Source organism: Mercurialis annua, linkage group LG2, assembly GCF_937616625.2.
Source record: "Mercurialis annua linkage group LG2, ddMerAnnu1.2, whole genome shotgun sequence".
Lineage (NCBI taxonomy): Eukaryota > Viridiplantae > Streptophyta > Magnoliopsida > Malpighiales > Euphorbiaceae > Mercurialis > Mercurialis annua.
In genome coordinates, this window is record NC_065571.1 from 7,075,477 (window position 1) to 7,099,708 (window position 24,232).

A 24,232-nucleotide genomic window follows, 5' to 3' on the forward strand; every position below is an offset into this window, starting at 1 on the left:
ACCACAAATATAATGCAGTAGTAGGAATACTGTATTATAATTCAACTTGGAAGTTTTAGATTTGATTATTTTCATATCCTAACAAAACTAAGACTCAACCATTCAAAAATATATATTTTATATAATTTTAATTATTTATATTATAAATTTTTAAAATCATTAATTTTAATTTTAATTTTTAATATTTATTTCAATGTTTTAAATTAAAATAACTTTTTTATATTTGGCATATAATCTTAAAAGCTCTTATTGTTTTTAAAAAAGTAATAAAATACTGCAATACAAATTAAAACTGGAATAATTAAAGTTTAGTTCAGTTTGGTTTAATATTATAAAAATGGTCTTTTCAGTTCGATTGTTTGGACAAAACTAGTTAAATTATAATGTAAAGAAAACCAAAGTCAACGAACCAAAAAACAGACCAAACTGACCAATTCAGTTTAGTTTGAGAAAATATCTCTTTAAAATTTTCCGTTCAATTTGGGTCTGAAAAAGAAATAAAAAATTTGTGTGATTCAAGTCGATTTAAAAAATATACATTAAATGCTTATGTAGATTGTGAGCGAAATATGAATGATATATTTAATTTTTTTTTAAAATGACTATAATTAATTAAAAGAATAAGCTAAATTGATGTTTAAGAATTATATAAAACCAAAAATATATAGTGAGCGAGGTTTTTTCGATAATTGAAAAAGGGGGAATGCTTTTCGGAAAAATTAAACTCACGACCTTAACAGTTTATTGTCTAGTGCTTATATAATTTGAGCTACAGCTTCTTGGTAGCGCCCGAGTCTTATATTCATAGGATATTATGTTCTATCCATCCATAAGGAGGATACCATGCCACCATGATCATAAATTCGGATGTACTTTACAATTTAATTTGAGTGTTAGTGAATATTTACATGTACTATGACTAATTGATATACCAATCAAAAATCCGATGAATGAAATATGACATGGAACCTGAAATTTGCCGAACGATTCATACATCAAAATGCATGGCGTATACCGTTTTGCCAAAAAAATGTAATAGATGTATATATACAACTTTAACAAAGAGCGATTAAATTGTAAAGATTTGCAAAATTGACCAAGTTATATTAATAAGTTATAATACCAGTGATTATATCGTATTATTAGGACATCTAAGGTGTAATATCCATTTTTTTTTAATTCATCGGATCTCATTAAATTGAATATGAAACAATTACATTTGTAAAAAACTCGGGATAATTTGACAACTAAACCCGATGACCTGACATGGAACAGACAACATGCTGCCTGATTCGCAGACCTTACTTACGAAAATAAAAATAAATTACTAACTGTTTCGCGAATTAAGTGCAGTCTTCAATCACTCTTCGTTCAAACTTCTCCAAACACCCGCAAACTCACAGCATCTGATTCAATCAACACTTGACATAATTCCTTCTAAAAAAGAGACAACAACTCCTTCTAAAAAGAAGACAACAAACCTCTCACAGAAAAAGGACAACAAACTTTTCATAAAGAAAGGACAAAGTAAAACATTCATGAAAAAGACAAACAATAAAAAATAAATAAAACTAGTATAGCTCATTGACGAATCCATTTTTTTACTGAAAGATCTTCAATCTATCACCGCTTCTTGATAATTGAATTGCGCTTCGTGATAAATGTTAATCCGTCAGAAAAATGAAAAAGAATTGGCTATTATTATATTCTATGAAATTAAAATAACATAAATAAAAGGGGTGGCTACCGTCAATAGAAAAATTAAGCCATTACGGCTGCCGAAGAAAAAATAAGAAAACAATTTTAGGCGGTTAGGGTTTATTAGAGAGAAAAGAGAAGAGAAGACAGTTAGGGTTTACAATCTAAGGTGTAATATCCATTGTATTTCAATTTTAATCAAATGGGAGTATATTCCTCTAAAAGAAAGTAAGGGTTGGATTGGTTTAATTTTACAAAATTTAAAGAAATTGAACACTACCATTTACAAATTATTTAAAACTTTTTAATTTAAATATTAAAGGAAATGCTTAACCCAAATAAAGTATAAAAATAAATTGATTTAAATTAGAATTCAATTAAATAAAAATAAAACTTCATTTTTTTCATAAATTTTTACTATCCATTTTCTGAATTTTCCAACTTTATTGCATTTGAAAAATTATCAACTAACCTTCAATTATTTGTGTATTCATGAGAAATACTAGAAACAATAATTATACATTGACATTTTTGAAATGTGAAAAATAGCAAGAGATAATGTTACAGAAGCTTTATCCCATCAATATTAAGAAGCTCCCCTGAAGTTAATGTGAGTTAAAAGATTTATACCCATAACATGCAGAACTTCAGCAAATTTTGATCTTCATAAGAGTTATTTCAGGAAACCATATTCTGGAAGAACAATTACCATATTCAGTCCTGCGTACCCAGAAACAAAAGACTTAAAAATGCAAAACCAAACAGTTTGTCATCAATACTGACGTCCATCCTTCTTTAATTACCTTTACATTTCAACCAGGAGAGATTACATTGCTCGACGTCGTCTAAAACGCATCCGCATCTCAATTTTGGTTTCTTGCTGCAGCAGCCTGTTTAAAAATAGTAGAGATAATAACGTCATTAGAATGTTTCAGAAATGTGAAAACTAACCAATGGGTGTCCAAAAAACAAAAATATATATATAAATGGTTTGTTTCCATGTGGATAGAGTGAAACATAATGCCGACAAAAATAGTTATATGCGGCTGCAGACTTGCAGTGCAGATATTTAACTTCCTATTCAATTTATAGGTCAAGGTCGAAAGGGCAGTGATTGAAATCTAGCATTGTTGTTCCTAAAAGTGAAATCGTGGCTTTACTATGTCAGACTACCACAAGCAAAAATCAGTTCACTGCAAGTGCCAACACAAATCCTCAAAGCTGCTATGTGTCCGCATATATTACCAGCTAATTGGGTTCAAATGTTCTATCACTTAACTGTCAAAGTTATTCTTTCAGCATATTCTAAATCAAGTTGATATGTCAAAACAGAAGCTTAGCTCTCATTCTCAAAGTTATGTTCATTTAATCTTAGATTATTACTAAAGAAATCAACAATCAGGCTCCCCTTAGTTTCTGGATCTTCAATTTCAAACTTGGTATAGCTTCTATGATGTTTTCAATATGTCCCATAGCCCCATAACATACCAAACTTGTTGGAGTATTAGACACCTACAAGAACACTTCTTTTAGTACTAAAGGCCACACAGTTGGCACTTTCACTAATAAGAATGAAACCCAGAGATAAAAAAGGTTGGTAAGCAAGGATAACCAAAACTTGTCTATGTTGTTACCTAGCTAAAAACAAACGAGACCATGCCTAGCCTGACAAAAAATAGTTTCTCCACTACTCATTTATCCCAGAATTTAAGACAGTTCTTCCCACCAATCAAGCTTGTTCACACTGAAGTCCTGGTCAAAACTCTATTACAGGCAGTCACAAAGCTTATCTTACCCTACACGACTGCAGAATGCTTCTACCTCGAGGTTTAAGCATATGCACTGGTTGATTTAAATAATAACAGCTCAACTGATGATGGGGAGCTGTTAAAGTTTCAGTTATAGTAAAAAAAAGACAGATTAACATGCAAATTAAGCATGGCAGATTGACCGTGCATAACTCCTAGATCTAAACGCACAAACCCGAAAATTAACCTTAGGACTTGGTGGCAGATTTAGGATAACAGAAAGAGAGGAAAGGGGGAAAACCACCCCAAAAACTATAATTCCATCATAGATAGAATACAATATACCCTCACAAAAACACAATTTTATAAGATTTTAAACAAAGATCTAACCTTTTTTAGTTTCTCTAAGATAGAATCTTCATATGACTTATAGCCGGTGCCAACCAAATTGTTTAGGCGGGTAGACTCTGCAGACTGTCGGACGCCTTGATAATCTGCTGGCATAGTTGGTTTAACAGGTAAAACTAGAAGAGGATTGGAGAGATTGCCACACACACTTCCCGTAGCCGCTACCTAACATGAAACAACATAGAACAAAAAAAATAATCAAACTATATAATTAAATTCCAAAATAAAAAGTGACATTATGTCGATATACTCACAGCTGCTTCTTTATTCGCCATTTGAACAATAGCAGAGCGCTTTTTCTTGGAACTGCTAATCACAACATCTTCAACCTCACCAAATTTTGAAAACAATTCTTTTAGCCTTTGTGCTGTGTAATCCTCCCCGACCTTCTCCCAAGAGACCTTAAGCATCTTCTCCCTATCAGCAGTTTTCACACTCTCATTTGCCACTCCTACTGTCTCTCTTGTTGAGGTTGCCGCTGTAGCGGCTCCTTTATTTGCACGCATTGCACGAATTCTTTCAATTTCTTCTTTAAGCTTCCTCGCTACCATTTCCTCCTCTTCACGGGCCTTAAAAACCGGGTCAGATGCATATGCCGCTCGCTCTCTTGCTTCAAGATCGGATACCATCTTTTGTCGTTTGGAATCCCTCTGCGCGGAGCGAACATACCGCTCGCGCTTAACTCGGAGGAGATCGTCAAATAATTTTCGAGCTTTTTCATCTTTTAGAATCTCATATGACGACTTCAACTTTTGAAAGTTATCATGAGCATTCGGGTCATCCGGCCTCTTATCCGGATGCAATACTAACGCCTTTTTCTTGTAGGCTTTCGAGATTTCATTTTCTGTAAGCTTAGCCCCCTCTTCACCAGAAGGTAACCCTAAAACTTCATAATGATCGATATCAACATCCATATCTTCCCACAACAAGAGTATCTGCAAAACATAAAAAGTCGAAATTGTAAAAATTACTTCACTGAAACACATATATCAATTGTTTTAAACCTCATACGAAAATAAAGAGAATTCTAGGGTTTTGAATTTTGATTTCTATTAAAACATGACATACCCACTTCAATTGAATGCTACTTTAAAAGAAGCCCTCAACTAAAATTAAAATTTCATGTCATAAAATTGCTTGTGACCTAAATTAAACTTTGCTCTCAATTCTTCAGATTCAAAAAATTCATAAACTGTTGATTTTAACAGTAATTTCACAGAAGAGACGAGAAAAGATAAATCTAAATGCAGAAACAACTATAAATAGCGTACCTGAAACAAAAAGATTAATTCTTGAAACTGCTGATTAGTTCCCGATTAGTCTTTGATATAGCGGCGGGGCAGTGTCTCTTTGTCGCTGCCAAAACTGGAGCGAATGAGAGCAGAAAAGTAATAACGATTAATAACAAAATTTTGTAATATGACCACTTTTTAAAACGATGCCGTTTTACTTAAATCTTATTGAAATAATTTTTGACTTAAGTGGTAATATCCCCCTAAACTTGTAAGACCATCTCCAAGGGGAGTCATCAAAATGGGAATTGATGACTCCCCATCTCCAAGGGAGTCACCAAAATGCATTTTGGTGACTCCCTCACACTCTCTTTCATCAAAAATGGTGAAGGAATTTTTCCTTCACCATTTCACTTTTTGAATAAAATAATATGGTTAATTTACACTTTAATACATATAATTTATAGTTGTATTTAATTAATTACTTACTTATTAAATAATTTAACGACACAATGATATAAAAATATTACATGAATAATTTTATAAAACAATAACATAAAAATCTTACATTAATAATTTTACGAGACAATTAAAAAAATATTACATAATTAATTTTACGAGACAATAATATAAAACATTACATAGATAATTTTACGATATAATAACCTAAAAACAAACATACTACGACATTACATAATAAATAAAATAGAACACATATTCTATCAATAATCTGGTAGATTGGTATCGGATCCACCAATATTAGTAAAATAGTCACCAAAAGTATTTGAAGTAGAGGATGATTGTTGAGCTCTTTTTTGAAATATTCGCCTGTGTTCGGCTTCCCAATATGCACGCATATTTGGATCAACAATTGAATTCAAATCCATCATCAAAATTTTATTTTCTTCTCTAAATTCTCTGAGTGCCATATTTTTGGAATTACTTTCCATGTATATACCTCTGTCTGATTGACTTTTCTTCAGCATCTCCCTTAGTTGTTTATTATCTTCTTTGATGGAGTTGAGGATTTTTGTAACTTCTTCGTCATTTTGTCCAACGGCATGGGCCGGACAATATGCTGGACGTAGTGGATCACCAACTATCATTCTTGAAGCTGTTGCAGATTATGATCTATGGATATGGCATGCCTATTTTGGTATGCCGGGATCCAATAATGACATTAATGTGTTAGAGTCATCACATCTGATTTCCAATCTTGCTCAAGGTATAGCTCCCCCCGCTCGTTATGTAATTCAAGGAAAAGAATATAACATGGGGTATTATTTAGCAGATGGCATATATCCAAAATGGTCTAATATTGTTCAAACAATTCATGAGCCGCGGGGAAATAAAAAAAAGTTATTTGCCATGAAACAAGAGGCATGCAGGAAAGACGTGGAACGTGCGTTCGGAGTTTTACAATCGCGTTTCGCAATTATTGCGGGACCTTCAAGATTTTGGAAAAAAAGATGTGCTACATGATATTATGACAACATGTATTATCATGCATAACATGATAATCGAGGACGAACGGGATCTTAATGCAACAATTCAAGATGCAATGGAAGTACCGGTACCAGATGAACCGGTTGAAATAGCAGTGGATGGTCATATTCGATTCCAACAATTTCTCTCGAGACATCGACAAATTAAAGATAAAAATGCTCATCTTGAACTTCGCGATGCTTTAATAGAGCATTTGTGGATGAACCATAGTCATTATGAGGATTGATTTATGTTTTTGTTAATTTTAGTTTTTTATGTTGTGTTAATTTAAATAAATTAATGTAATGTTTATGTTAGTTTTTTTATTGTGTTAATTTAAATAAATTAATGTAATGTTCATTTTAAATAATTTTAATATAAATTAAATTTTATAAGATATCATAATTAAAAAAATTAATAGCAATTTATTTTTTAAAATATGAATAATACTATAATTCGGATGAATATGAGCATAAATAAGTTTGTGGGTGTAATTGGTAAAAAGTGTATAAAATGTTAAGAATTAAAAATGATTATTATATTAAAAAGTAAAAAAGTATGTTTTTTGGTGAAGAATTTGGTGATGACCATTGGAGTGAATTTGGTGAAAATTCACCAAATTGAAAAATGGTGAGGGAAAAATGGTGACTTTGCGGGCAAATTTATACACGAACTCGGTGATATGGGCAATTTACCCAATTTGACAATTTACCTCCTCAATTTATAAGTTAATTGTCTTTTAAATTAGCAATTTGTCCCCTTAACTTGTAAGTTTATTTGTCAAAATAGGCTAATTACTTATAATCACCAAGTTTGTGTACTGATTTGCCAATAAAGTTGATTTATGTGTTAATTGCCCATTATTTACAAGTTGAAGGAGCAAATTGCTAGTAACGTCAATAATTTTTTATATCTTTGAAAAGAAAAAAAGACTTCTAAAAGTTAGAATTTTTTGTGCTTTGATAATACAGTCTACGAAGTTTTCTGAACGGATTTTAAAACGGCACTTTTAAACTTTACACGTTTAAACTAATTCACATTTGAACTTATATTTTTTATGAAAACAAATTCTAGCACCAAATTTTAAAGATTTAATAATGTAAAAAATCACGAATTTTTACATTAAATTTTAATTTTGACAAATTCATACATAAACTGTCAGCTTTTGTTATTTTAAATATCGAACAATTTCCTATCAGAAAAATGATGGTGTTTACACCAAAATAACCGCAGTTTCCTCGTTTATATAAGCATCTGACAAAAAATAGCTCGGTGCTATAATTATAAAAATCAAAAATTAATGTTCATATTTACTAAAATTAAAATTTTATATTAAATTTACAAAACAGATTAAAATTTGTAAATTTTTAGGCTATTAGATTAATTTTAAACGAATGCATATGCTAATACGGTATAAAATCCGCAACTTTCACTAAGCGCCTTATCAACTAAGCGTCTTATCAACTAACGTGCCTTGGGATTAAAAATTAGCATAATTAAATTCAAATTACTTATATATCTACTCGGTGGTCAGCAAATGTGCTATAGTGCTGCTTTAGAAGATTGAAGAAAATGGCACACGTGGTTTCCCTCCATCTTCATCTCTCTGCAGATACAAGAAAAGCTGCTCCTTCACGGCCACCCGAGTTTATAAAAAGACCAAACAAATCCAACAACTCTGCTTCTTCTCCTAGGAAAGGTCTGTCTTTTGTTAGCTTGCTTTTCTTTCAAAATGCAAGAACAAGGAAGCAAATTTTATCACATTGGTCGCAAATTATGTGGTTTTATGGCTGTTTTAGCTAGTATTTTATAGTTTAGCTGTAAGGATGCATTCGGATAAGGTTGCTAATAGTGTCATATTTTAATGGTTGTAACTAATGCCTTTGAACTTTTGTTTGTTGATTGTATAGTTTGTCTCTGTATGTTACTAGGTTTTAACAAAAGTTTTGATTTTTCAGGTCCATTGAAGAAAACCCACAAGTTGAATTTGGAGATTTCCCCTCATAGAGCTGGTAATTAATAGTTATGTGTCTCTACTCTTTTTTCTCAATGTAGGTGTTTATAAATGAAACTGCTCTGCTTTTATGTTCTTTTGAGTTCAGTTGATTAGTTTAATGATGCTTAAATGCTTATAGAACTTTCACCCTGTGCCGGCCGCCTTTTTGTTGGTGGGGAGAGAATGATTGGTTGTTAGGAGTGGGATGTAGGAATGGTCCTGCTTTCTAGTTCTTTTATGGCTTATGTTATGTGGATGTTTCTGTGCTATTTATAGTATCGGCAGTGAGATTGATGCGAGTAGAGATGGGTGGTGCATTTGCTGATCTCTTGAATGAGAAAGGGAAAGGTTCGGGGGAAAATGAAATGGGTTATGTTGAAAGAACTCTTGGATTTCGAACAAAGAATCTGGATGATCGCGATCTAAGATTGGTAATCTTTCTGCATGGTTTGAGTTCTTGAGGCTTTTTGTGTAAAGTTTTTGAGCTTTTTGCTGTAAAAGTTAAAATAAAATTGAGATGCTTCATGCAAGGTTTAAACCATTACATATAGATGTAAATGATGAAACTAGTAAGATTTTGCATTTTCTCTTCTTTAATTCTAAAATTATATAGGTCACAGATGTTGTTGGTGGCACTATCCGCTGGAGGAGATTTCTTGATCATTTAATTTGTTCATTGTGCCATGATGAGAATGTATTTAGGAGAATGGAACCTCTTCTCTTGCAGGTATTTATGCATTGTTTAACTTTCACTCCTTTATCTATCAAAAAAAACTCACCCCTTTTATCTAATTTTTTGCTATGAAAGAATCATGGGATGTATTTTATTTAGTTCCGGTATTTCCCATATATACAGTTTTCATTATCAACTTTATTTGTGTGTGAAGATAAAGACTAGTGATCGGTTCTCTCCTTTAATGGATATAAGGAATCGAGGGTGTAAAGTTGTGCAATTTAGGGTAAAGTTCTACAGATGCGGATGGAGGAATGTAAACCATTCGACCCTGTTCATCAAAGAATTTCTAGCAAGTGTTTAAGTTCACAAAGAATGGTTGTGGGAGAGTGAGGCGGGGAATCCAGTTTTATAAGAGTTACTGCATGTAGTTACTGTATAATGTATGCTATCCATTCAACAATATATAAGCTTTATGTTGTATATGTGCTTGCTTTTGTTTGTGGGAGTTTTTGCATTTAGTGAACTATTTGACCATTTCTTTTGTAAGAATGCAAGAATGCCAAAAGAGAATAACACTGATGTTGCTTTTGACCCTTGTCTTATATGCTCCCTCCCATCTCCTAGATTCTCCGAATTGGTGCTTATGAGATTGTCAAGCTAGACATGCCATCATATGCTGTTGTAGACGAGGTAATTTTATTAGCTCTTTTTCCCTTTTGTTTCTTTATTTTTTCCTGTGGTGGTTGGGAAGAGGGATTTTTTATTTTGATTTTTCTTTCTCTAACTCTTCTCCGATCACAATATGTGAGGTATTTATAAAGGTTTCATCGTTTCAGGTTATATTTTAATTTTTAGTCATAATTTTATAATTATCTCTCTGCATGAATAGACTCACTTGTTAACTGGGAACAAATTTAAATGATCATCAGCCAATTTATGTTTTGATCTAAATTTGGTGTACACATATTTTGCTAATTGAACATAGAACTGTGTATGTTCAATTTGCTATGACAGTGTGGCATACTATTTGATATCTGGAAACTTGAAATTTTGCACTCAAGTTGTAACTTGTAAGTCATTTGATCAGCAGTAATGTGATATTCTTGCTTTATATTCATTTGGTCTTTGGATAATCGTACAATATCATTTTCTAAATGTTTTCTAGAGCATCATTTGGTCTTTGGATAATCGTACAATATCATTTTCTACATGTTTTCTAGAGCCATGTAACTTTTGTATAACCTATTATACTGTTGCATCTTCTAACTGCAGAATGTGAGACTTGCAAAAGTTGCCCTTAGGCCTGGTGCTGGTAACATGGTTAATGGAATTCTACGTAAACTAGTTTTGCATAAGGTATCCTGCAATATCCGTATCTCTTTTATTGTGCTAAAGCAAGTGGCAAGGTTCAAGATTTTGTGAATAATTATTGTTCTTTTTTAAGGAAAGCAACTCTCTTCCTCTCCCTAAATTGGAAGGCGATGCTCGTGCACAAGCACGTGCTCTTGCCACTCTACATTCTCATCCCGTGGTGAGTTAGATGCTATTGTTTGCTTTGATATTTTTTATTTTACTAATGGACATGCTTGATAACAGTAATAAGATAATCACACATAGGCACACACATCCACAGTAATATTTGATGCCCATAAGCATCTCGCTTTGTCTATGAGCCTATCCTCAAAAAGCAACTTACAATTATAAGTTTTTTGTCCAAAATTGATCCCATGGGATGTTTGTGCCAATTGAGCAAAAATGCAGATGAAATAAAAATGGAAGATACGAAACTTCAAACTTCACATTTGTACTTTAAACCTTTCATGTTTCGGGAACGTAATTCCTTCTCAGGCAAGTCATTAAACATGAAGATAAAAGAAACCCCATTCATCTTGGCAACTTCATATTGCTGAGCCTAGGAGTCGTATATCTCACATTTTTCACTTTTACAATGTATATTGATTGCATCTGCAAGAGACTATTAAATATTTCAAGTTTAATGATAGCTGAAAGTAACTAACATGATAGTTTCCTAGATTGAAGAAATAATACAGAAAGACGTGTGGTTTTCAAGCTCATGTTTGCCCTGACAATTTTGAGGTGCTGTAGTGGATGATAAGGCGCTGGACAAAGTATTTTGGGCAAGAAGAAGCAATTAGGCTAATGATGTGGAACAACAGTAATCCCAGTTTTAGTTTGAGGTTTTAATCTCAGAGCTCGTATCTTATTTTTCTATTAAGTTTTGAAATATTTTACTTGTTCTTAAGCTCCCTCTCTCAACACTGATCTCAGGGCAAACAAGGGGAAAGGACTGAACAGAGATGACCTTGTGACGAGACTCAACTTGTTGAAGGTGCTTGACATATTTGAATTTTGCATGCGCACACACACAATATATTTTACTGTCATGAAATTGATTAAGGCAGTTTCTCATCGAGTTTATAGAATGGCTGTATTCCTTGGAACTTATTTTAATGGGCTCCTTTTTCCCTATATATTTTACATTCGCACACATACACAATTGTTCTAAGGATTCAACATCTGAATGCATAGCTGCAGACTGAATCAGTATTTCATTGTCTGTGGCTGAGGCTGGATAAATCTTTATCACCATTGATTTTTCTCCTCTCCATTGCTAGGTTCCTCACGAGCTTTCTTTACATTCAGACCAGTTCGTCCACTTAAAAACAGGATTACAGGTACGTCCGCCATAACTGTCTGTCAAAAAACAGGGAGATTTTCTTCCCATGCCTTGTACTTGCTGATGTACAAGAGGAGTTCTTTTCTCCAAGTGCTAGTTGGTAGATTCTCTTCTGCCAAGACCATCTGTAAATATTGAGTAACTTAAAGTGTTAAACTTAGAAGATACTGATTTGACTCACTTACGATTAACCTTAAGGTCTGTAATTTCTTTATATAAAACAACTTATTATGAGCTGAAACTCTGCTCTCAGACACACATGAGGTATGTGGATACACACGTGTATATCTGTGCACCTTAATGTCTTTGTCTTTGAGCTGGCCAAGTTGCGACACTTTGTAATGGAAGGGAACATCAAAGATGCGCCTCTAGCTTTTTATTACGAAAATCTGTATTGTTCTGTGTCCTAATTGCTTGCTTTTAATTTTTAGATTGTTATACAAGCTGGATTACTTAAAGAAGGTTTCTGTTCTGTTCAGGATGAGAGTGCAGGTTGGTATTCATTCTCCCTTTCATATAATGCTTGATCAGAGGGGAGAGAAATCTTCAAACCTGAAAAACATTGAATTATGATATAGGACAACCTTAAGAAACCATAGAAATTTATAGCTTTCCTGCTGGTTGAGCCTGACGTGTAGCCTAACTTAGTAGTTGATGGTCTCATGAAGCCTGAAGGCTAACGTAAATTACTGATTAGATTTTAGATTCTTAACAAATTCCATCTCCAGTCCTGTTTAATTTGTATTTATTACTCCCTAGAAATTCTGGTCGTTTTTCTTCCAATATTATGTTATGACACGAGTGATCACAGGTTTGGTAGTTTCTGTTGTGGATCCTCAACCTGGTGATAGCATCATTGACTGTTGTGCTGCTCCTGGGGGAAAGACACTTTACATGGCATCTCTGATGGAAGGCCAAGGTGAATTTTTTAATCAACAAACTGAATTGGGCTCATAGGCAATGCATATAAATACCGCAGTTTTGGCTTTTAAATTGCAGCATTTGATGTATAGGCTGTGCAGAAGTGTCTTTTGATTCTCATTACTGTCTTTTATCTTGATTTTTCTCTAATCTATTCATCAAACTCTAGTATCTAATGGCCCTGTTCTATCTTTTACTATGGATTAACTTTTAGTGTTACCGCAGGTGGTCTTATATCCATAAGTAGATCGCATCTATAGAATGTTAAAATCTGCAACGCCATATTTGATGCTCTAGATGTTTATTGGGACTTCACCTGTTGTTCCATATCTTTGTCGTAATTCTTATACTTATTAAAATCTGCTCAACCTAGCATTTTCTCTAGTTAATGCTTTTCCAAGTTCTACCAATATTATCTCTCTCGTGACTCATGTTGAATATTGTTTTTATTCAACTCTTGTCCAACTCATGCTTTCTAAGTTCTACCATAGCTATCATCTTTGGGGCTCTTATAATTTTGTTTTCTAGTTGAGCAATCTTACATAGCACGGTATTCCCTTTCTGGGTCATAGGAATGGTATACGCAATCGACATAAACAAAGGCCGTTTGAGAATCCTTCAAGAAACGGCTATACTTCACCAAGTTGACTCTGTTATCACTGCTATTTCTTCAGATCTTCGCGTCTTAGCCGTAAGCTTTCATCACTTTGAGAAAAACTGAAACTTGTAGGAAGAAGAAATCGAAAGTTAATTTATATCAGAAATTTCTCAGGAAAATTATCCAATGAAGTCTGATAAAATTTTGCTGGATGCTCCTTGTTCCGGGCTTGGTGTTCTCTCCAAGGTAATCTCTATCAACACATTCTACAAGTTCTAATAATGCTGGGAATGTTAGTTACTATACTGGTTTGAAAATCCGATGTTTGTCTATATATATGCAATACAAAATCCACTTAATAATTACGTATCTGTAATTACCTTTCCCTTTTAAGAGAGCGGACTTGCGATGGAATAGAAGAGCAGAGGATTTGGAAGAACTAAAAAGTTTGCAGGATGAACTCCTTGATGCAGCTTCCGGGTATGATCTTCATTTTTCTTCTTTCCTTATAAGCACATAATTTTCTCCAAACTTGTGTACTGTCACAGAGTTGCATACTTATACACAATCTGAAAAATGTATTTTGAAATCGATAGCAATGCAAACGTCCGTTTCCAAGGCTAGAGAATGCTATAAATGTGTTTGCCTTATGATTTTTTTTTGCTTTGCAGATTAGTAAAGCCTGGTGGAATTCTAGTATATAGCACCTGCTCCATAGACCCTGAAGAGAATGAAGATAGAGTGGAAGCATTTCTTCTAAGGCACCCGGTAAGAACTATCTATCACCTGTATTTCAAGCATGTACAGCCTGAACAGTGGCGGATCTATGTGTACAAGGGTGGGTTCCATGGACCCCACCTTTTTTTACTAATGCATTACCTACATATGTTAATAGGAAGTCATTCATCTAATATATGAATTAATAAATTTTAATAAAAAATTAAATAACTATTATGGACTCTAGTTGTTAAATTCAGCCCATAAAATAACAAAAATATGTTATCTAATCTATTTACCTATTTATCCATTATAAATTTAATATTTTCTATAAACACAAGGAAAATAAATAAATTCTTTTAAAATTTTAAGTTGTCCCAAGTGTTAACTAGAAATACAAATTTCATGTTAATAAAATGGGTACAAGTGTATATTGCAAATTCTAAATTGAAAGTAGAACTCAATGCAAATTACAGTTATAAATAATCGAAGTACAAAATTAATATATGTAAATATAAATATACAAGTGAAAATTATTCATAGTTATTTACATATTAATTTATTAAAAACTATTAATTTTAAAGTATTTATATTTATTCATTTGCTTACTTAAGTTTTATTTAATATTTATAATATAATATTTTTTATTGTTTAGAATAATAGAGTTAAAAAAATATTTTAATTTTTAATTTTAATTTATAATATATGGACCCCACCACACAAAATGTCTGGATCCGCCACTGAGCCTGAAGATATACAAATTTTACTATGGTCTTATATTTAATATCAGTATTTACTAGTATTCTTTTTTTACTATGTCTCACTCAACGAATGAGCATTTTAGAATTTCACCTTCAATTTGATATGATGCTGTTGTCTTTGAGCCAGGAATTTCAAATAGATCCTGTTGACAGATACGTGCCGCCAGATTTTGTAACGGAGCGGGGCTTCTATTCTTCTAACCCAGTAAAACATTCAATTGATGGAGCTTTTGCAGCTCGGCTAGTTAAAGCCTTATGAAGGGATTATAATCCATTCCCATATTTTCTCTTGAAAGCCAGTCACTCTTGCTCAGACCACTTTATGACTACAAGAGGCCCTTTTCAGGTGAAGGGTTCTTGCCAAATAAGCTGAAGACTGCACATAATGCGATTTGGTATGTAATTTATATAAATTTAGTTCCTCAAAGGTCCTTTCTAATATACGCCTACTATAATTCAGCAGAACCAGCAATGGAGAGTGATGTACAATGTAGCACGGAAACAAAAACATTGAAATTAAAAATGAAAAATTAATAGTTTTATAAGAGTAGGTTTTAAATATGAAATCTCAATAGTTTTCAGAAATGTTTCTAGAAATAGAAATAAAATGATCTTCATTTCCTGTTTGACAGGTATAGTCGTACAGAATGCGGAAAACTGCAGGAGAAAGAGGATGCTATTCAGTGATCCTGGTATTCACAAGTATGATGATTTTGAGTTGGATGACATGTAACCTTATGTTACTTTGAAAACAAGCATCAAGAATCATAGGATTTCATGTGTGAACACTGTTCCAATGCAAGGCCCTATTATAGGAGCTCTGCATAAATTATGGGAAGCAATTTTTGTTATTCTAGTATTTTAGAGCATTGTAATCCTTGAATCATATTTTTGCAGAATATCAGAATTAATTATTTTTCCTTGTGATTAAAAAATTAAATTTTGCCTTCCACTTTTTAATCCTTCACAAGGATTATTTTTTTCCAGGCTTTACAAGTTTATTGGCCATGGAATAATACTATATAACCCTTTTACTCAATAATTTTGGTGTCAACATAGTGAAAATACATAATTAATAATTTTTTTATTTAGATTGTACTATCTTTTTAAAGAAAACTGTAAGAAATATTAAAGTCTTGGATTCAAACATATTCTTCTTATATTATGATTTTTTTACATCTCATAAATAGGTAAGCTAAAATACAAAAACAAATGACAGAAGAATTACTTTGATTCATAACTTTTATCCTAAAAAATTAATTAAACTAAATATCATTCATCAAAGTTAAATAGATTGAGAAAATATAATCTTTAGTAAATAAATCTACATTTTCTTATTATAGTTTTTTTTTATCAAAGTATAATATATTAAATTGATTTCACCTTAATAAAGTTAATTTACGTGCACTATCAGAAAATAAAACGGCACCGTTTTTGCAAGGATGCCCCAAAAAATTAAGGCGTAATTACTTAAAAAAACTCCATCTTAAAATAATTTTTCGTTTATACCCTGACCTAGAAAAAAGTTCATTTGTACCATTTTTTTGATTTTTCGTTTTCAATTGTACCCCAAAATTTTATTTTTTGACAATTTAATTAATTATAGGATGAAAATATTAAAAATAATTAAATAGAAGGGTTATATCATCTTTTTTCTATTTGAAAAAATACAAATAAGTTAAAAAATGAAGGATTATTTTAAGCTTTTTCTAGATAAAAAAAGTTCAATTTAGTGCTTTAGGGTAGAGTTGAAAACAAAAAATCAAAAAAAAGGTACAAATGAACTTTTTCTAGGTCATGGTATAAACGAAAAAATATTAAGAGGTTTTTTAAGTAATTATAATTATGTTTCTTCTTCAATTTTCTTCCTCCGCTAAACCCTTTCTAACCAAAACCCACCTTCATTTACGCCATGCTCAAAACATGGCCAAACAATGGCCATTCAGATTATTATCACGTGCTCTCTCACGTGCATATTCCTCCCCCACCTCCCCCACCGCCGCCGCGGCGTCCACCACCGCAGACATTACGCCGTCGTTTCCTCTTAAACATGTAACTAAAGCAAACTTCAACTCCTCACTCGCAGACCTCAAAGACCATGTCAGAGCCGCCGATTTTATCGCGATTGACCTAGAAATGACCGGAATAACCTCCGCTCCGTGGCGTGAATTGTTCGAATACGATAGATTTGACGTCCGTTACCTTAAAATGAAAGATTCCGCTGAAAAATTCGCCGTCGTTCAGTTCGGCGTTTGTCCTTTTCATTGGGACTCAACTTGCCAATCGTTTATAGCTCATCCGTAAGCTCTCTCTATCTCTCTCTGCGTTTTATGAGTAAAATGATGTCGTTTTGGTTTTGGATTGATGAACTGTGTTCTTTGTTAATTACAGGTATAATTTCTTCATATTCCGTGAAGATAATGAGTTTTTGTGCCAGGCCACGTCACTGGATTTTTTAGCTAAATATCAATTTGATTTCAATATCTGTATACGGGAAGGTAATTTTTGTAATTGAAATTTGAATCTGTTATTTTCAATTGTTAATTTCTAATTAAATTACCTGCTAGTCTAAATTTGCAAGAATTTAATTCAGTTCTTTCTGGTAATTCTTGTGTTTGGAAATGAAATGGTTACTTGAATTGTACATGATTGATTACTGGCGATGGATGCGGAAAATTTATATTTTGTTTCTTTTTTTTGGGAGATTTACAGTCTTTGGTTAATATCAGGAGTGTCTTATTTATCCAGACGGCAGGAAGAGGAAGAATTAAGACGATTGAATTCGAGATATGAGGATTATACTAATTTCAATGAAGTTAGAGATGTGCCATTGGTCGGTATAACCGATGTTCTTTTTAGTGAGAGAATGAAGAACAGATTGAGTGAATGGCGTGACGGTTTGATGAAGAATAGAAATGAGGCGGGGGAGTCTCAGTTTGAAACCATTTTCTATAAGATGCGTCCGGCTCTTTGTTTGAGTGGTTTTACTTCGCATCAGCTTAAGTTGATTCAGTTGGTAATATTCACCTTTCCACTTTTTTAAAAGAAAATGTTTGCTGTTCTCTGTTCATGATTCATTTGATCACTAATTAAAGATGACTAATGAAAATATGCAGGTAACTAAGAAGCATTTTAAAGATCTTGCTTATGTGGGTGGTAGTCATAGTTCTTCTGTCCAAGATTTAGTCGTATATGTAGACTCCAAAAATGACAAAGATTCACTTATGGTAAGCGTGTAAAATATATATGTTGTGTTCATATATCTCTTGATTTGAAATTCTATCACTTCTGGGTAGCATCTGTTTCATGTATGTCAGCTCTGAAATCCGGTAAAAAACATGCGACCCAAGAAAAACATGAAATCTGTGGCTTCAGCATTTATATTTGAAAAGGCAGGGCTCATGCTTCTCAACTTTAATCTTTCAGGAAGAGGTGAAGGCTGAGTGTCGTAAAAGAGCTGAGATGAAAATCAATAATACAATTGGATTTCGTCATGTTATTGATCTTCTTTCTTCTGCACAGAAATTGATTGTTGGTCACAATTGCTTCCTGGGTAAGCATTTTTTTTCTTATAGTTGAAAAGAAAATTCATTTTGATCTGATAAAATAGTACGATGAATAATTTCTCTTGCACAGATATTGCGCACATACACAGCAAATTCCTAGGTCCTCTCCCTCCAACTGCTGAAGAATTTGTTTCCTCAGTTAACAAGTACTTCCCACACATTGTTGATACTAAAGTTCTCTTGAATGGCGATAATGTACTCCTTCAAAGAATGAAGAAATCAAGAACATCACTCTCATCAGCCTTTTCTCTACTATGTCCAAAAATTGCTGCAGGTTCACAGAAGGGCAGTGATCTGGATTTTCGTCCATCTGTTAATGTAGAGGTTCAAGTGGACGATACAAGGTTTGTTTCCTCCCTTTTTATCTGGTATATGATTAATAAATTGGTTAAATTTTCTATTTGCTATATTACATGTTTGTAAGATATGTCAGAAATGAAGTTAAATTTAGTTTTTAAGCTAAGATTGATTATCTATTTTCAGATCCTCCAGTTGGAGATCTGGAGTCAAACATGAAGCTGGATATGATGCTTTTATGACAGGGTGTGTCTTCGCTCAGATATGCAGCCACCTCGGCGTCGATTTTAAGCTCCATTCATCTTCCGAGAATCTGGCCCATAATGAAAAGCTCCAGAAGCACATCAACCATCTGTATCTAAGTTGGATTAATTGGGACATTATTGATCTAAGAACCGGTAGTAGAGTCGTAGAGTCCTCAGGATCTAACGGCCTCAGAAAGCGACATACAAACGTGTTGTTTGAGAATACTGTTTTAATCTGGCGATTTCCATCTAGACTCAAGGCAGGAGCGATAAAAGATTGCATATGTAAAGTCTTCGGCCCAAACTCTGTTACATCCATCTTTCATGTTGATGAAACTGCAGTATTTGTTCAGTTCAATAAGCCAGAGTTGGTCTCGGAATTTTTAGTTCTGAAAGAATCCTTGGACAGAAGTAATGATCCTATCTCTGTTTTGCATCCTCTATCAAAATTACTGGAAGGTGGAAATACGTGTGCGGCTGGTTATGAAACTTATAAAGAGATCTGCAGTTCACCGATCTCTAAAGTCCGTTTTGCAGATCAAGCGGAGGCGATTGGTATTAAATGGAAGACTAAGTTGGTAGAGGCTCAGGCGGAGGAGACAACAACTGCTAAATCAACTTCTGCGAAAAAGAGTGAGGTAGGCAATCAACATGCAAGAGACAATGGATCGAGTACAACGGATCGATTATTGTCTGATGAGGTTATTGAATGTTTTTATGCTGCTGAAGGTAAGCAGAGGGCAAGTACTCAATTGTGATACTAATTTGCTAACATCGTTTTTGACTAGAAAATCTTAAACAAATTTGTAGTTCTGTACAAGGTATTAGTTGAAATCATTTTAATTCTTTAAATACAAATCTCACATTGGTGTAAATTTAGTCTCATGATAGAAGAGTAATGTCCATAACATGATAACATCTTAATATGCATATACAAAGCTATGTACAATAAATTTAGGACCCTCATGAAACTGAAACTAGACCTTTGAATAAATATAGATAAATTGCATTCCAGCATTTAATTAAGAGTATTTGTCAAAATACTCTGTTTTAGAAATATTTGCAAAAAATATTCTGAGGTTGAAAATTTATTTATTTATTTATTTTGAAAATTAATTTTTTTTATTAAGAGTTTATAGTAATACTTATTTTTTAAAAAAAATATTTTAGAAACGGTTTCAAAATGTGTTTTTAAAAACTGTTTGAAATCTTTTGGAACTGTTTTAAAAACTGTTGCAAATTATGTTTTAAAAACTGTTTTTAAAACCCTTTTTATAAGCAACACTTTCTAAATTGATTTTAAATTGTGTTTTCTAGAATCAGTTTGAAATTGCGGTGTAAAAAAAATAAAGATTAAGTGCGTTGAGATATAACTAAATACTTGCGGTTTGGCCTTTTTGGTTAGCAAAAGCCACCACGTCACGTGACGATAGATTAACACTCTTATTTTATAGAGAAAATTAGCCCATATACTATTTTGGGTCAAAATAATTAGTTTTATACTGGCAGCAAATTCAATTTAGTTTTTTACGGTTGGGAACTTTGTTTTTTGATTTAACAAGTTATTTATCTCACAAATAAGATTTTGAAATTTGACAAATACATAACTGTTATTTCTAGTAACACCCACAATTTTTATGCACTTTCCTTTTCCTCATATATTTTCCCTAGATTCTTGCCTTCAATCTGTAACTCCTATAATTAACAAAATATTCCCCATTTTGTTTAGAAATTAGATTGAATATCTTCTGAAAATGGCGAAAACAAGGGCTGCCAAAAAACCACCTCCAACCGAGAAATATCTTCATCTCTCTCAGCCCGCCTCCGACGCAAGCCCTCCGCCATCGCGGTCGCCATGGAGTTCGTCTTTTGCTGCAGCCGTCAGCCACTATTTGTCTCAAGCCCGCCGCTGCCAAGCTGCCGCCGTACGTCCAAAAATCGCAGGTATGAAGCCATGGAGAAGACGACAGAAACGTCAAGAAATCCGTTGATGTCAAGGTAATTGTTCTAAAAACTCCTTATATGTTATTGCTTTTAGAGTTCATTAGGTAACTATTAGTATACTATTAGTTAATTTATAACAGAAACTTTAATTTTGCAAGCATTTCTAAAGTTTTTGAATCGTCTTTGTTATTTTTTATATTGCAGTTTTTTTTCTGTCAAACTGATGAAAAAAACGATGAACGAAGGCGGTTTGAGTTGAACGAAGAAAACAGTCGTTGGAGTGGGACGAAGATAAGCGAACGATGAACGAAAGCGAATGATGAACGAAGGCGCGGTGGCTGGCAACTGTTGTCTTTTTTATTGTAATTGGAATATTAGCAATGATATAAAAATAATTAAGGTTAACTATATGTTTTTTAATGGTTAATTAATAATTAACTAACTTTGTATGATTTTTTATATAAAATATGAATATATATTGATAATTACTTTTTTTAATTACAGTTAACTAATATGTAACTAATAGTTAACTAATAGTGCATATTTAATGAGTAATGTCATACTATTAGTTAACTGGATGTTAATTTCATATTAACTTTATTTTTCAACCTAATGTTAAGTTATTAAGAACAAATTGATATTTTTTAATGATTCGTAGTATACTATTAGTTAACTGAAAAGTAAAACCAATGTCTACATAAAGATCTTTCTTCCATACTCCGTCATATCAGAACTTTCAATGTTGTCATTCTTGCATTTATAAAATAAAAAATTTGTTAATTTTCATATTAGTTAACCATTAGGTAACTATTAGTAAAATTTTATTATTTAAAAAAAAATCAAATCGTTTTTTTGTTGAAAAAATAATTACAGCTGGTTTAAAAAAATTGTTATTTGTTTTTTAAGAATCATGTATTTGAATAATCATGTATTTGCCATTATATATGGGAATTGCATTTGAATTTCTTGTTTTGCTGGATTTGTTTTGTTTCTTAAATGCTTGTTGTTTTCATTTTTTTAATCATTTTATTTTTTTAATTTCCCTTTTACCGTTTATGGCATATAATTCAAATTATCAGTTGCTATAATTAAGGATTATTAAATATTCTTGAATATTAATTGCTACATATTTATGCTTTGAGATTTTGTAAGAGATTTTGATTCTTATAACCACTTCCTTCCTTTTTTATAGTTGACAGTAATCCTCAAATATCATAAAGTTATTTGTGCAATTTAAAAACTTAAAAAGTATGTCATCAACTTTTTTTTGGTCAACAGTAAAAATCTAATTAAGTATAGTCATGTAGGGTACTTATCTAAAGAAGCCTATTTTATACCGTATTGTATATAGGGCCGACAATTTTTGACGCGGTCTAATATTGATACGACACAATACTTTTAATCGATATGATATAAAAAGTAAATTTTGGTTGAGTTTATATGAATTCGGATAATGAATAAGTCAATCCATTTAAAATCAGGAAAAATCAGGTCAAATGATTTTAACCAGCATAACTGGTAAAGAAGACGTTTAAACTTATTTAATTAATTATGTGATTGATTAATTTATTATATACGACTTAAATATATCCATAAAATAAATATTTGAAAGCTTGTTTAATATTTCAGTACTTGCCCTCTGCTTACCTTTGGCAGTATCTACAGATATCAAATTAATATATTCATACGTATATGTAAAACTATATTTATGTATTTAATTAATATTTTATTGTATTTACTTTAAATGATTTAAATATGTTTTTCTTTTAAGTGTAAATATGATATGTTTATTAGTAAACATGTGAAACAATTCGTGTCAATCTATTAAATAAACATTGTCATGTTTGAATTTAAAACCAATGTTTTTAAAACTGGACCGGAACGGAAACCGGCTTCGTTGGGGGTTCATGGTTCGACCGGTTCAACTGGGTTGGATCAGATTTTTTAATTTTATTAAATATACATTTTTAAAAAGTAAAAATATATAATATTATAAAAAATATATGATAAAATATTTATTTAATATTTATATAAGGCTTAATTACTTAAAAGACCTCCCACCTTGAACTTTTTTTTCGTTTAAACCCTGACCTTGTAAAAAGGTCATTTGTACCCAATTTTAGGGTTTTAGGTTTCATCTCTACCCAAAAGTACTAAAATTGCCTCTTTTCACTTGAATTTTTTTTTATAATAATCCTTTAATTTATGTTTATATACTAATTAGACGTATGATAAAATCTTTTATTTAATTGTTTTTATTTTTTCATCTTTTAATTCATTAAATTGTCAATTATATTTTTGTATTGGGTAGAGATGAAATCTAAAATATAAAAATGGGTGCAAATGATTTTTTTTACAAGGTCAGGGTGTAAACGAAAAAAAAGTTCAAGGTGAGAGTTTTTTTAGTAATTAGGCCTTTATATAATACCATTTTTTTAGATTTTTGTATGTAAAAATTAAAATATAATTATAAATAATTAATATTTTAGAGTATATTGAATAATTATCATATATGAGAAATAAAGATTAATTTTAACAAATGTTGTTATGTGAAATATAATAATAATAATTAATATTTAAAATTATGTAGAATAATTAACTTTTGTTAGAGAAAAAAAAAGGAGTGTTGTATATGAAAGAGAAAATGTGAGTTATTATGAGAGAGAGAGAGAAAAGTGTGGAAGAGAGAGAAGAAAGTGTGTATATGAGAGAGAGAAAAAAAATAAAATGCATGTAAAAAGTAAAATGTGTGTAAGGGAGAGAAAAAAATAAGGCTTAATACCTTAAAAAAAACCCGACCTTTCATCCTCTTTTCAATCCTACCCTGACGTAGAAAATTTGTCAATTTTAATAAATGGTCAATTTAATATAAAAAATTAACCTAATGCAAAAAGAATCAATTTAGAGAATTTTTGCCAAATAAAAAAAAGTCAATTTTATGCTTTAGGGTACAATTGAAATGAAAAAATACAAAATAGGGTAAAATTGACTGATTTACAACGTCAGGATAGAATTGAAAAGGGAATGAAAGTTCAGGGTTTTTTAAGACATTATGCCAAAAAATAAATACATGAGATGTTGATATGTTAAAAAGGGACCACAAAAATATTCTCTGGACAAAAAAGAGACTTTTTAGTCCAATTTTTCTGAAAACCGGGTTTGGCCGGTCTTGATCAAAAACCGGATTTTCCCGGTTTAATCCGGTTTTTGACCGGTTTTTGAAAAAGTTGACTTTTATATCT

The 24,232-nt window shown here is 32.0% G+C and overlaps 4 protein-coding genes across 7 annotated transcripts; 3 read left to right on the forward strand and 1 right to left on the reverse strand.

Annotated features, from left to right (window-relative positions):
• Nucleotides 1–2,166: 2,166 nt before the first annotated feature.
• Nucleotides 2,167–5,262, reverse strand: LOC126670516 (uncharacterized). 4 transcript variants are annotated; one of them, XR_007638745.2, is made up of 5 exons: nt 5,126–5,262; nt 4,109–4,789; nt 3,837–4,019; nt 2,502–2,588; nt 2,167–2,391 (listed from the first exon to the last, which is right to left on the reverse strand). XR_007638745.2 is itself a non-coding variant. In XM_050364266.2 (4 exons), the coding sequence occupies exons 2-4, from the start codon at nt 4,766–4,768 to the stop codon at nt 2,562–2,564; spliced, it is 870 nt and encodes a 289-aa protein (XP_050220223.1). In that variant the 5' UTR covers nt 4,769–4,789; nt 5,126–5,262; the 3' UTR covers nt 2,167–2,561. The 4 variants fall into 4 exon arrangements, 2 of the variants coding, with proteins under 2 accessions (XP_050220223.1, XP_050220224.1); XR_007638744.2 differs by having other exon boundaries at nt 2,167–2,418; XM_050364266.2 differs by having other exon boundaries at nt 2,167–2,588.
• Nucleotides 5,263–6,100: 838 nt separating this feature from the next.
• On the forward strand, nt 6,101–6,925 carry LOC126668104 (uncharacterized). The gene has a single exon (XM_050361321.2). It carries the CDS (start codon nt 6,101–6,103, stop codon nt 6,566–6,568), a length of 468 nt encoding a protein of 155 aa, XP_050217278.1. The 3' UTR covers nt 6,569–6,925.
• Nucleotides 6,926–8,094: 1,169 nt separating this feature from the next.
• LOC126670303 (uncharacterized) lies at nt 8,095–15,852 on the forward strand. The gene is made up of 18 exons (XM_050364000.2): nt 8,095–8,270; nt 8,530–8,583; nt 8,844–8,998; nt 9,181–9,294; nt 9,868–9,933; nt 10,516–10,599; nt 10,688–10,774; nt 11,350–11,441; nt 11,533–11,593; nt 11,880–11,939; nt 12,373–12,433; nt 12,753–12,860; nt 13,435–13,553; nt 13,635–13,706; nt 13,855–13,940; nt 14,132–14,228; nt 15,066–15,333; nt 15,571–15,852. The coding sequence occupies exons 1-17, from the start codon at nt 8,144–8,146 to the stop codon at nt 15,195–15,197; spliced, it is 1,575 nt and encodes a 524-aa protein (XP_050219957.1). The 5' UTR covers nt 8,095–8,143; the 3' UTR covers nt 15,198–15,333; nt 15,571–15,852.
• A 938-nt stretch (nt 15,853–16,790) lies between these two features.
• LOC126670007 (poly(A)-specific ribonuclease PARN) lies at nt 16,791–19,921 on the forward strand. Its single transcript, XM_050363657.2, has 7 exons — nt 16,791–17,238; nt 17,330–17,436; nt 17,668–17,954; nt 18,055–18,165; nt 18,365–18,491; nt 18,575–18,848; nt 18,988–19,921. Exons 1-7 carry the CDS (start codon nt 16,862–16,864, stop codon nt 19,802–19,804), a joined length of 2,100 nt encoding a protein of 699 aa, XP_050219614.1. The 5' UTR covers nt 16,791–16,861; the 3' UTR covers nt 19,805–19,921.
• The last annotated feature ends 4,311 nt before the right edge of the window (nt 19,922–24,232 follow it).